Below are 10,733 nucleotides of genomic sequence, written 5' to 3'. Positions count from 1 at the left end.
CTCTGTTGGGGGAGATTCCAGGATGGTGGGACATCGAGAGCATTCCTGATGATGATGGGAAGAATGTTTCATGGGGAGGGGAGATCTGGAACTCTGTCCACTCCCAGAGAAAAAGTTGGAGGTGAATCGTAAATTTAAAACTGGGATGGTTGGATTGTTGTAAGATTGAGGGGTACATAACCCAGTGGACGGAGTGGAATTGGGATCAGTGTTAGCTGTGACCTAATAAGGTGATCAAACAGGTTCAAGAACAAGTGATCTCTTGCTGCTTGTGTGAATATTCTGATTGTTGTTTCTCTCGTAGCTCATCAGTCCCTTGAATGTTGAGCAAGCCGCCTACGCACGTGATGCTCTTGCCAAAGCCATCTATGGCCGCACCTTCTCCTGGCTAGTCCTGAAGATCAACAAGTCTCTAGCTCACAGGGTAATGTTGGAGTGAAATTTGGGTTTTAGACAGTGGGAGTCAGAGGTGTCTCGTCTGTCTAGGTCTGTTGTATTCCTGTCAGACCTGTGCAGAGCAGTATGGTGAGAGGGCTGACTTTGACTAACCATAACTCACTGACACACTGGGTTAAAGCTGGGCACCTGGGTTAACATCCCCAAATTCCAGAGTTGTTTAGCTGTAAAGCTTTGCTGCGCCAAGCAGCTGTGAGTAATGGTTGACACTGTCTCTGATCACAAGGAGGAGGGTTTGGATGTGACTGGAGGCGGTTTGAGAGCCTCCATTCTGGAGGTAAATGACTTGTTGGGTGATGGATTGTTATAAGTTCCAGCTGATCTGGGAAGGTTATCTGGCTATCTGAACCCAACTTGGGCTCTGGGACTCCAGACCCCATTACAACCTGGTCAACTCTCAACAAACCCAGGGTCAGTTCAAACTCTGAAATGAATGTATCCTGGGAATGAAGAAATATGGGAGGTGATGGCTAATGGTATTATTAGTGAACTGCTAATACAGAGACCCAGGTTCCAATCGTGCCATGGCAAATGGTGGAATTGGAATTCAATAAATATCCGTAATAACGATGACCATGAATCCATTATCGATAGTCAGGAAAAGTCCATCTGGTTCACTAATGCCCTTTAGGGAAGGAAGCTGCCCTCCTTACCTGGTCTGGCCTCCGTGTGACTCCAGACCCAGAGCAATGTGGATGACACTTAACTGCTCTCTGGGCATTTAGGGATGGGCAATAAATGCTGGGCCAGTCAGAGACACACATCCTGTGAATGGGAAAGAAATGGCAGTAAAAATAAACTAAAACAAAATCAGCAATTGCTGGAAAAACACAGCAGGTCTGGCAGCATCTGTGGAGAGAAAGCAGAGTTAAGGTTTCAGGTCCAGTGACCATTCCTCAGAAAGAAATTACTTGTTTTTCATTCTCTTTGAACACAGGTAATGGAATTTGAAGTGAAAACTGAACAAAACTCAACAGATAAAGGGTAGTTTTATAAACTTCTACTTTCTCGACAGTAAAAATTCCATTATTCTTCCTTTCCTCTCTTCCAGTTAACAGGGGAAGGTGAGAATCACCAGGATTAGTTTGGGAACTAATGGCAGCAGTTGAGGTGGGATTGTTTGAAGTAAGAGGTCATGCAAGTTCCAGGAATATCGAGTCACCAAACTGTTTGCTGAATTCTACGAGTGTTCGGTTGGATTTCTGTGTGATTGAGTTTGCCGTTATTCAGTATGTAGGATATTAATTTTTGAACCCTCTGTTTTGTAGGATTCCACATATTCTGCTCGCAATAGACCCAATGTCATCGGGTTACTAGATATTTACGGATTTGAGGTGTTCCAACACAACAGGTAACTTTCTTTTTTAAGATTGTTGTGGTAAGAATCCCTGTGGAGTAATTGGTTTCAATTCCAAGCACCATACATCGGGAACAGCATATTAGCCTTGAAGAGGCATCACCAGAATTTGCCTGAATGTTGCTGGGGCTAAAACATGTTTACTTCTGCGGACAGGTTAGATAGACTGGGCTGCGAATGCCTTACATTTGGAAGAGTTTATGGGCTGAGCTGGCAGGTGTGGTTAGGGCAATTCAGTACGGTAGATTGAGAGTTATTATTTTTGGGGGTGAGAAGGTGGGGGAAGAGGAAAGGGATCGTGAGCAAAGGGGCAGGATTGGAGTTGGTCAATTAGCAATGACATCAGGAAGTGATTCTTCACACGACAATAAGGAATATCTGGAATTCTTTCCCCAAACATGATGTGGATTTTGGGGCTCAATTGAAAATTTTAAATTGGTAAGTTGGTAAGAATATAGAGGGCAATGGCACAAATGTGGCCAAGTGGTGTTGATGGACAGGGGAATCTTAATGGGCTGAATGGCCAATGCTCTGAGATTGACCTCTGGGAGGAGGTAACGAAGTTTCCACTCTGTATTCCTGGACCATATCCGGACCAGGCTGTGCGAGGCCCGTCTCCTCTGGGCCAGGCTGTGCGAGGCCCGTCTCCTCTGGGCCAGGCTGTGCGAGGCCCGTCTCCTCTGGGCCAGGCTGTGCGAGGCCCGTCTCCTCTGGGCCAGGCTGTGCGAGGCCCGTCTCCTCTGGGCCAGGCTGTGCGAGGCCCGTCTCCTCTGGGCCAGGCTGTGCGAGGCCCGTCTCCTCTGGGCCAGGCTGTGCGAGGCCCGTCTCCTCTGGGCCAGGCTGTGCGAGGCCCGTCTCCTCTGGGCCAGGCTGTGCGAGGCCCGTCTCCTCTGGGCCAGGCTGTGCGAGGCCCGTCTCCTCTGGACGAGAGTTGTTGGAAGGTTGTGAAAAACAAACACTTTGGAGATATGAAGAAGGGAAGCCCAGCAGCTGTCACCTTTTCCATTTGCATGTATTGTGATGATCTGGGAGACTGCTGTCACACATGCCACTGTCCATCAATGGTACAGCTCCCAAATACGTCATCACTTCACAATCAAACATGATCTCATTGGCTCAGTCACATTTGTTCCACATGGCTGGGTTTTTCAATGGAGGGGGTAGCTACAACGAGCAGCTCATTGGGCTAGCTGGAGCTCCCTGTCAGGGATAGCTGTGACTGCGACATCAAGGCCCTGATTGGATATACTCAGTGACCAGCAACAGACACCAATACCCCTGACCTCTCAGATTCCGCCCACTCCCCGCACACAACAGCAACACCAGACAATAAACAGGGCTCCTTGATGCCAACTCGGTTGAATGCAGCCTTGATGTCAAGGACGTACTTAGGTAATTTTTTTACGTTGTCGGGCGGATGCCAGTGTCGAAACGGTTGGAGACACTGGATGATGCGAATGCTATGGGCCCTGACAACATTCTGGCAATAATATTGTAGACTTGTGCTCCAGAACTTGCCGCTGCCCGAGCCAAGCTGTTCCAGTCCAGTTACAACACTGGCATCTACCCGACAATGTGGAAAATTGCCCAAGTATCTCCTGTACGCAGAAAGGAGGACAAATCTAACCTAACCAATTCCTGTCCCATCAGTCTGCTCTCGATCATCAGGAAAGTGATGGAAGGGGTCATCAACAGCACCTGCTCAGCAATAACCTGCTCGGTGACCTGCCCAGTTTGGGTTCCCCCAGGGTCACTCAGCTCCTGACCTTATACAGCCTTGGGTCAAACCTGGACAAAAGAGCTAAATTCCAAAGGGGAGGGGAGAGGGACAGCCCTTGACACCAAGGCTGCATTCAACCGAGTGTGGCATCACGGAGCCCTGACAAAACTGGAATCAACGGGTATTTGGGGGCAAACTCTCCAATGGTCAGGACATCTCGGCAGGAGTTCCTCAGAGAAGTGTCCTAGGCCCAACCATCTTCATCAATGACCTTCCCTCCATCATAAGGTCAGAAGTGGGGATGTTCGCTGATGATTGCACCATGTTCAGCACCATTCGTGACTCCTCAGACACTGAAGCAGGCCATGTTCAAATGTAACAAGACCTGGACAGTATCCAGACATGGGCTCCTGAAGATTCCTGAAGAAGGGCTTATACCCGAAATGTCGATTCTCCTGTTCCCTGGATGCTGCCTGACCTGCTGCGCTTTTCCAGCAACACATTTTTCAGCTCTGATCTCCAGCATCTGCAGTCCTCACTTTCTCCATGGGCTGACAAGTGGCAAGTAATATTCATGCCACACAAATGCCAGGCAATTACCATCACCAACAAGAGATCACATAACCACCATCCCTTGGCATTCAATGTTGTTACCATCACTGAATCCTCCAGTATCAACATCCTGGGAGTTATCATTGATCCGAAACTCAACTGGACTCATCACATAAACGCAGTGACTACAAGAGCAGGTCAGAGGCTGGGAATACTGAAGCGAGTAACTCCCCTCCTGACTCCCCAAAGCCTATCCCACCATCTACAAGGCACAGGTCAGGAGTGTGATGGAATACTCCCCACTTGCCCTGGATGGGGGCAGCTCCGACAACACTCAAGAAGCTTGTCACCATCCAGGACAAAGCAGCCGCTTGATTGGCACCACATCCACAAACACCCACTCCCTCCCCCACCGACGCTCAGTAACAATAGTACGTACTATCCATAAGATGCCCTGCAGAAAATCACCAAAGATCCTCAGACAGCACCTTACAAACACATGACCCCTTCTATTTATAAGGACAAGGGCAGCAGATACATGGGAACACCACCCCCTGCAAGTCCCCCTCCGAGCACCTCACCATCCTGACTTGGAAATATATCATCGTTCCTTCACTGTCCCTGGGTCCGAATGCTGGAATTCCCTCCCTCAGGCATTGTGGGTGCACATGGGCTGCAGCGGTTCAAGAAGGCAGCTCACCCACCGTCTCAAGGGGCAACTAGGGACAGGCATTAAATGCTGGGGCCCAGCCAGAGATGGCCACGTCCCACAAAATGAATTTAAAAAGAGTATTTTTTTTTCACTCTTGTTAATTTCCTCCCCACCGGCCACAGACCCGGTCTAGCAGCTCTGTCAGCACCTGACCAGCCACTCTTGATGGGGGACATTGAAACCCCTCAGTGTTTCCTGTAAATGTTGTCCAACATGGAGGAATACCGATTCAGGATTACTGATGATACCGAGTCATCAGCAGGAAGTGGCCTTGACCGTGTTTAACCTGAAGCTACGAGACTTTATGGGGTCTGGAATCAATGGTGGGGGCTCCCAGGGCAGCTCTGAAGGGCTTTTGCCCGAAATGTCGATTTTTCTTGCTCCTCGGATGCTGCCTGACCTGTTGCTGCCTGACCAGCAACACACTCTAATCTAGACTCTGAGTTCCAGAATCTGCAGTCCTCACTTCTGCTTCCCTTTAACTGTATCCCACTGGGTCATGCCCTGAGCTGGTGGGACAGGACATATCCAGGGATGGTGATGGTGGGGTCTGGGGCATTGTAAGGTAGGATTCTGAGATATGACAATGGCAGGCTGTGACTGGTCTGTAAGACCGTTCTTTCAATGTTGGCACCAGCCCCCAAGAGTTAGTAAGGAGGACTTTGCCAAAGTTGTTTCTGGTGCCAAAGCAGATGCCAGGTGGTTCATCTGATTTCATTTCTTTGTAGTCATTGAAACAACTGAGTGACTGGCATTGCCAATTCAGAGAGCAGTGGGTCTGCCATCAGACTGGGTAAGTGTGGTAGTCCCTTTCCCAAATGGACATTTGTGAACCAGGGGTGGGCTTTTCCAACAATTGACAGTGGGTTTCACGGTCATTATTAGACTTTCAGTTCCAGATTTTCATTAAGTTGGACTCCATCTGTTTCCTCCCGTGATAACGGAATCTTTCTCTGTCAGTGGTGGACCACACAGATCCTGAGCAATTAGAATTCCCAAACATTACTCAGGAGTTACTGAGTAATCCAGTTGGGAATGGAGGATTTTTTCCCCTTTAGTGAAGGGAATCTGTCAATCTTTTTAAAGTGACTCCAATCCCTCTCCAGAGGAAGAGTTTTGGACAGAGTTGGGATGTTGGGTGAAATGGAACGGTTTAATTGAAAGTTACACTAGTCCGAATCCTCTCACTCACTGAACTTGTTCTCTCTGCAGTTTCGAGCAGTTCTGCATCAACTACTGCAATGAGAAGCTACAGCAATTATTCATCGAACTGACTCTGAAGTCGGAACAGGAGGAATATGAGGCAGAAGGAATAGCGGTACAGTAACAGCCGAGTTAACTGGGCCAATCGGTAACAGCAGGTGCAGGGGTGAGGGTTAACTTTGAGGCAGGCTGCATACACTGGGTGGCATCCTCTGTCCATAGACAATTAGAAGATTAAAGGGATTCAGTAGGACAGATGGAGAGAAATAGTTTCCACTGATGTGGAGAGCTCCAAACTAGTGGGTGGACATTTAACAATGGGCAAGTTTCTCATCAATAAGTTTGGATATTAAGAACTTGTGGATTTTAAGCATTTTGGGCTTTGTTTTTGTTAGTTTGTGATTTCATGGGAAGGTGTGTTTCCTGTCCTGACTGCCTGGCTCCTTTCTTTTCCTGTGTTTCCAGTGGGAGCCTGTTCAGTATTTTAACAACAAAATCATCTGTGACTTGGTCGAAGAGAAGCACAAGGGAATCATCTCCATCCTGGTGAGGATGTTGAATGTTTGGTTTATAGTTTTAAGTTGAGTTTTTGGTCTTGACATAACCACTTCTATCGCTGTGTGCTATCGCACCATGGGTGACCAACTCTGTGTGACGGGATTTTTCACTTCACCTGGCAAAGGAGAGGCACTCTGAAAGCTTGTCATTTCAAATAAAGCTGTTGGACTATAACCTTGTGTCGTGTGACTTCGGACAAAAGTATTCACACAGAATAACAAAAAAGTGCCATTTTTGTCTGAATTCCTGCACACTCCATGCCTCCACCCCCATTACTGTTCCTATATATTGTTGTGGAGTCTTGCTTTGTTGCTGATGTCCTCTGTGATCTTTGTTCTAGGATGAAGAATGTTTGCGTCCTGGAGATGCGACAGATCTAACCTTCCTGGAGAAGCTGGAAGAGACCGTTGGGAAACACCCTCATTTTGTAACGTGAGTAGACTCCATTCTACCTGCACTCCAACACTTCCCATTCAATGCATCATCACTTTGATTACCCCCTGCCCCTCCCTCTGCTCAGTCGTTGTCCTAGGACTAGATGTGGTAAGGTCACTGCATTAGCAATCCCAAAGCCCAGGTTAATGTTCTGGGCACCTGGATTTGAATCCAACCAGAGAAGTTGGTGGAATTTGAATTCAATACAAATCTGGAACTAACCATCTAACAATTGTTGGAAAAATCCATCTGTTCCACTAATGTCCTTTAGGGAAGAAAATCTGCCATCCTTACCCAGTCTGGTCTGCATATGACCCCAAACCCACAGCAATGTGGTCGACTCTTAACTGCCCTTAGAGCTATTAAGAATGAGCATTAAATATTGGTCTAGCTAGTGAATGATGGAAGCTTCGTTCATTTTGTGGAATGCTTGGGATCAAATCCAATGGGGTTTGGAGATAATGTTCAAAGTCACTTTGACAGCAACAGCAATCCTCGCTCAGTAGTTCTGCTAACCTTGGGAACACTGGCTTGCTGATTTTGCATTTCCCATTTCACTGACACTGCCTCATCTCTGTCTCCAGCATCAGTGTGAATCAGAACTGAGGCATAATCTGTTTGGATAGACAAGTGACTGAAGAAAGAGATATGCATGGGGGCTGAAAGGATTAATCTATTCATCTTATAGGATTGGAAAAGTGAATAATTCAAAATATTATTGAGAATGAAACACTGGATAAGTATCACCCAGTCCAGGGAAGAGGGGTTTAGAGATTTACAGATGAATTTCCTGAATGGCCAATTGTCATGCTTGCAATCAGAGACCTGTACATTTTATTAATCTGTTTGGAAAATAAATCAATTCCTTCCTTTCCACATTTTTTTGCATCTCCTCTTCTCTCTTCCTTTCTTTTTACTCTTGTTCGTTCTGTCGAGTCTATCCTAACCTGTCGAGTCTATCCTAACCTGTCGAGTCTATCCTAACCTGTCGAGTCTATCCTAACCTGTCGAGTCTATCCTAACCTGTCGAGTCTAACCTAACCTGTCGAGTCTAACCTAACCTGTCGAGTCTAACCTAACCTGTCGAGTCTAACCTAACCTGTCGAGTCTATCTTAACCTTTCGAGTCTAACCTAACCTGCCGAATCTTTCCCCATTCTCACTTTCATTTTTTTCCTCCATATCTCTCCTCTTTCTTTCTTTGTCTGTCGTTTTGGCTGATAATAGTTCCCTTTGTTGTTAGACACAAGTTGGCAGATCAGAAAACCCGCAAGACGCTGGTGAGGGAGGAGTTCAGACTCTTGCATTACGCTGGGGAGGTCAATTACAATGTGACAGGTAGGCACTGTACTCTCACACTCAGTCCTTGGGTCCCTGTGCCTGGGCTCTGACTGGCATTGTCCCCTGGGCTCAGTCCCTGTGCCCCCCAGCCGTTCCCAGGTCTCGGTACCCACCCTCCCTGCCCCTGTTTCTCACTCAAACACCCCCCCACCCCCCGCCCTCCCCTCCTCCCCAGGCTCAGTCCCTGTGCCCCCCCAATCTCCCCCAGGGCTCGGTACCCAGGATTCCCTCTCAGTCCCTGGGTCTCCCTGCTGTCCACCCAAACTCGCTCCCTGCCCTCCTTGAACAGAGTGGTAATGCTTGCTACTTTCCAGCCTGATAGAACCTTTCCAGAGTCGGAGGAATTTTGGAAGATTTAAAGCCTAGGCATCAGCTGGCTCATTGGTGACTTCTGTAATAAGACTCTCCGTCAAGAGCCAGCGACTTGTCTACCCGCAATTTGTTCAGTGCCTCTTATCTAGTTTCTCGCTCCCTTCCGCCTCCTGATTTGCTGCTAACGCTGGAATGGGTTTTGTATTCTTGATAGTGAAGACAGAAGCAAGGAAAGAAAATGCAGAAATATCTCAGCGGGTCTGGCAACGCCTGTGGAGAGAAATCAATTAACCTTTCTCTGATTTCTCTGAAAGGTTAACTCTGATTTCTCTCCACAGATGCTGCCAGACCCGCTGAGATTTTCCATCGATTTCTGTTTTCGTTTCCGGTTTCCAGCAGCGACAGTTCTTTTAGGTTTTTTTGCATAGCAGCAATATATTTGTTTATTTCATCCATTTCATTCTGATGCTCTGTCTGCAGGATTCTTGGACAAAAACAATGATCTACTCTTCCGGAATCTGAAAGAGGTGAGTTTCAGAAAAGCTTAGATGTGGGAGCTGGGATTAAAATGTTCTCAGTCAATTCAGTTTGGAAATGAGAGAGTCTCTAGTGAGCCATCCTCAAATAAACCTCATTGAAATAAATCTGCAGTTCTGACCCCAAGAATATTGTGAGCTAAAGATGAGGTTGAAGTCAGATTAATGTTCCGTTATATCGGCATTTGAATCTACCTTCCCTGTAAGCTGTGTGTATGTATAACCGTTCCAGAGTTCCACACTCCGGGATACAATGACCTAGAGGTATCATCACTAGACTATTAATCCAGAAACTCGGGACAAATCCTGTGATGGCAGGTGATGGAATTTAAATTTGATAAAGAATCTGGAATTTCAGGTTTAATGATGGAACTGTTGTTGATCCCATCTGGTTTACTAATGTCTTTTGGGTAGGAAACTGATACTTACCTGCTCTGTTTATGAGTGACTCCAGACCAACAGCAATGTGGTTGACTCTTAGCTGCCCTTTGGGTCAATTAGGGATGGCTAATGTCTGCCCAGGGATGGCTAATGTCTGCCCAGCAATGGCAACGTTCCATGACTGAATCAAAAAACACTCTAATTGGTATTGGACGGATTGCTGCTGCTGCTGCTGCAGACAGTGCTCGGATCCACCAGTAATTTGGAAACACATTAGAGAAGACACTGAAAATATCCATTCTCTTCCTGTTTGCTGTGTTCACTGTAATCTATCAGGAAGGAAGTAACACTTACTAATAATCCAGAGAAAGAGCTCGCTCTTGCGCTCGCTCTCGCTCTCTGTACCATCCTCACAGATATTTATTCTGTAATTTCCAGGCAATGTGTGAGTCTGGCAATGGGATTCTGCAGCAGTGCTTCGAGCGGGGAGAATTGGATGACAAGAAGAGACCAGAAACAGTAAGCAGCTGAGAAACAGTGACCCTCAAGGGGGATGTGTGCCAGTTCCCTCCCCCTGCCCCGTGCCAAACCAACACCTTTCACCCCCTGACTTTCTAAACTGTCCGAAGCTCAGTCCCAGAGTTAGCTCCTCTCTGGATCACCCCTGTGTGGGCAGCCTGGGGATGGGACATTGCGGGCTCTCTCTACACGGGACAGGGATGGGAAAGTGCAGGCTCCCTCTACACGGGACGGGGATGGGACAGTGCAGGTGTGGTTGGGTGTGAGGGAGGTGAACATGGCTGTTTCCTTCCCAGCTCATGTTGTTGTCACGGTTAACTGACAGGGGGTGAATGGGTGGTGTCTTGGGGTGAGGGGCGGGGCATCAGCATGAGGGGCAGGGTCTCAGGATGAAGGGCAGGGTCTTGATGTGTGGGGGATCTCGGGGTGAGGGGCGGACTGTCAGGGTGAGGGGCAGGCTCTCGGTGTGAGGGGTCTCGGGGTGAGGGGCAGACTGTCAGGGTGAGGGGCAGGGTCTCAGGATGTCGGGGGTCTCGGGGTGAATGGGCAGGGTCTCAGGATGTCGGGGGTCTCGGGGTGAATGGGCAGGGTCTCGGGGTGTGGGGGGGTCTCGGGGTGTGGGGGGGGTCTCGGGGTGTGGGGGGGGTCTCGG

General features: G+C 48.0%; 1 protein-coding gene across 1 annotated transcript in view; it reads left to right on the top strand.

Moving 5' to 3' along the window:
• The window catches only part of LOC122563885 (unconventional myosin-Ic-like), a 55,679-nt gene that overhangs the window by 15,256 nt on the left and 29,690 nt on the right, over positions 1-10,733 (top strand). The window contains exons 5-12 of the mRNA XM_087977080.1: positions 305-424; positions 1,725-1,807; positions 6,010-6,115; positions 6,466-6,546; positions 6,899-6,990; positions 8,236-8,330; positions 9,126-9,172; positions 10,001-10,081. Of these exons, the coding sequence (XP_087833206.1) occupies positions 305-424; positions 1,725-1,807; positions 6,010-6,115; positions 6,466-6,546; positions 6,899-6,990; positions 8,236-8,330; positions 9,126-9,172; positions 10,001-10,081 (705 nt within the window). The remainder of the gene's footprint in view (positions 1-304; positions 425-1,724; positions 1,808-6,009; positions 6,116-6,465; positions 6,547-6,898; positions 6,991-8,235; positions 8,331-9,125; positions 9,173-10,000; positions 10,082-10,733) is intronic.

The sequence above is a fragment of the Chiloscyllium plagiosum genome, unplaced genomic scaffold (assembly GCF_037043375.1).
Source record: "Chiloscyllium plagiosum isolate Xiang-an unplaced genomic scaffold, Cpla_swu_hap1 HiC_scaffold_31, whole genome shotgun sequence".
Classification (NCBI taxonomy): domain Eukaryota; kingdom Metazoa; phylum Chordata; class Chondrichthyes; order Orectolobiformes; family Hemiscylliidae; genus Chiloscyllium; species Chiloscyllium plagiosum.
This window is presented reverse-complemented; position numbering and strand designations above follow the sequence as displayed.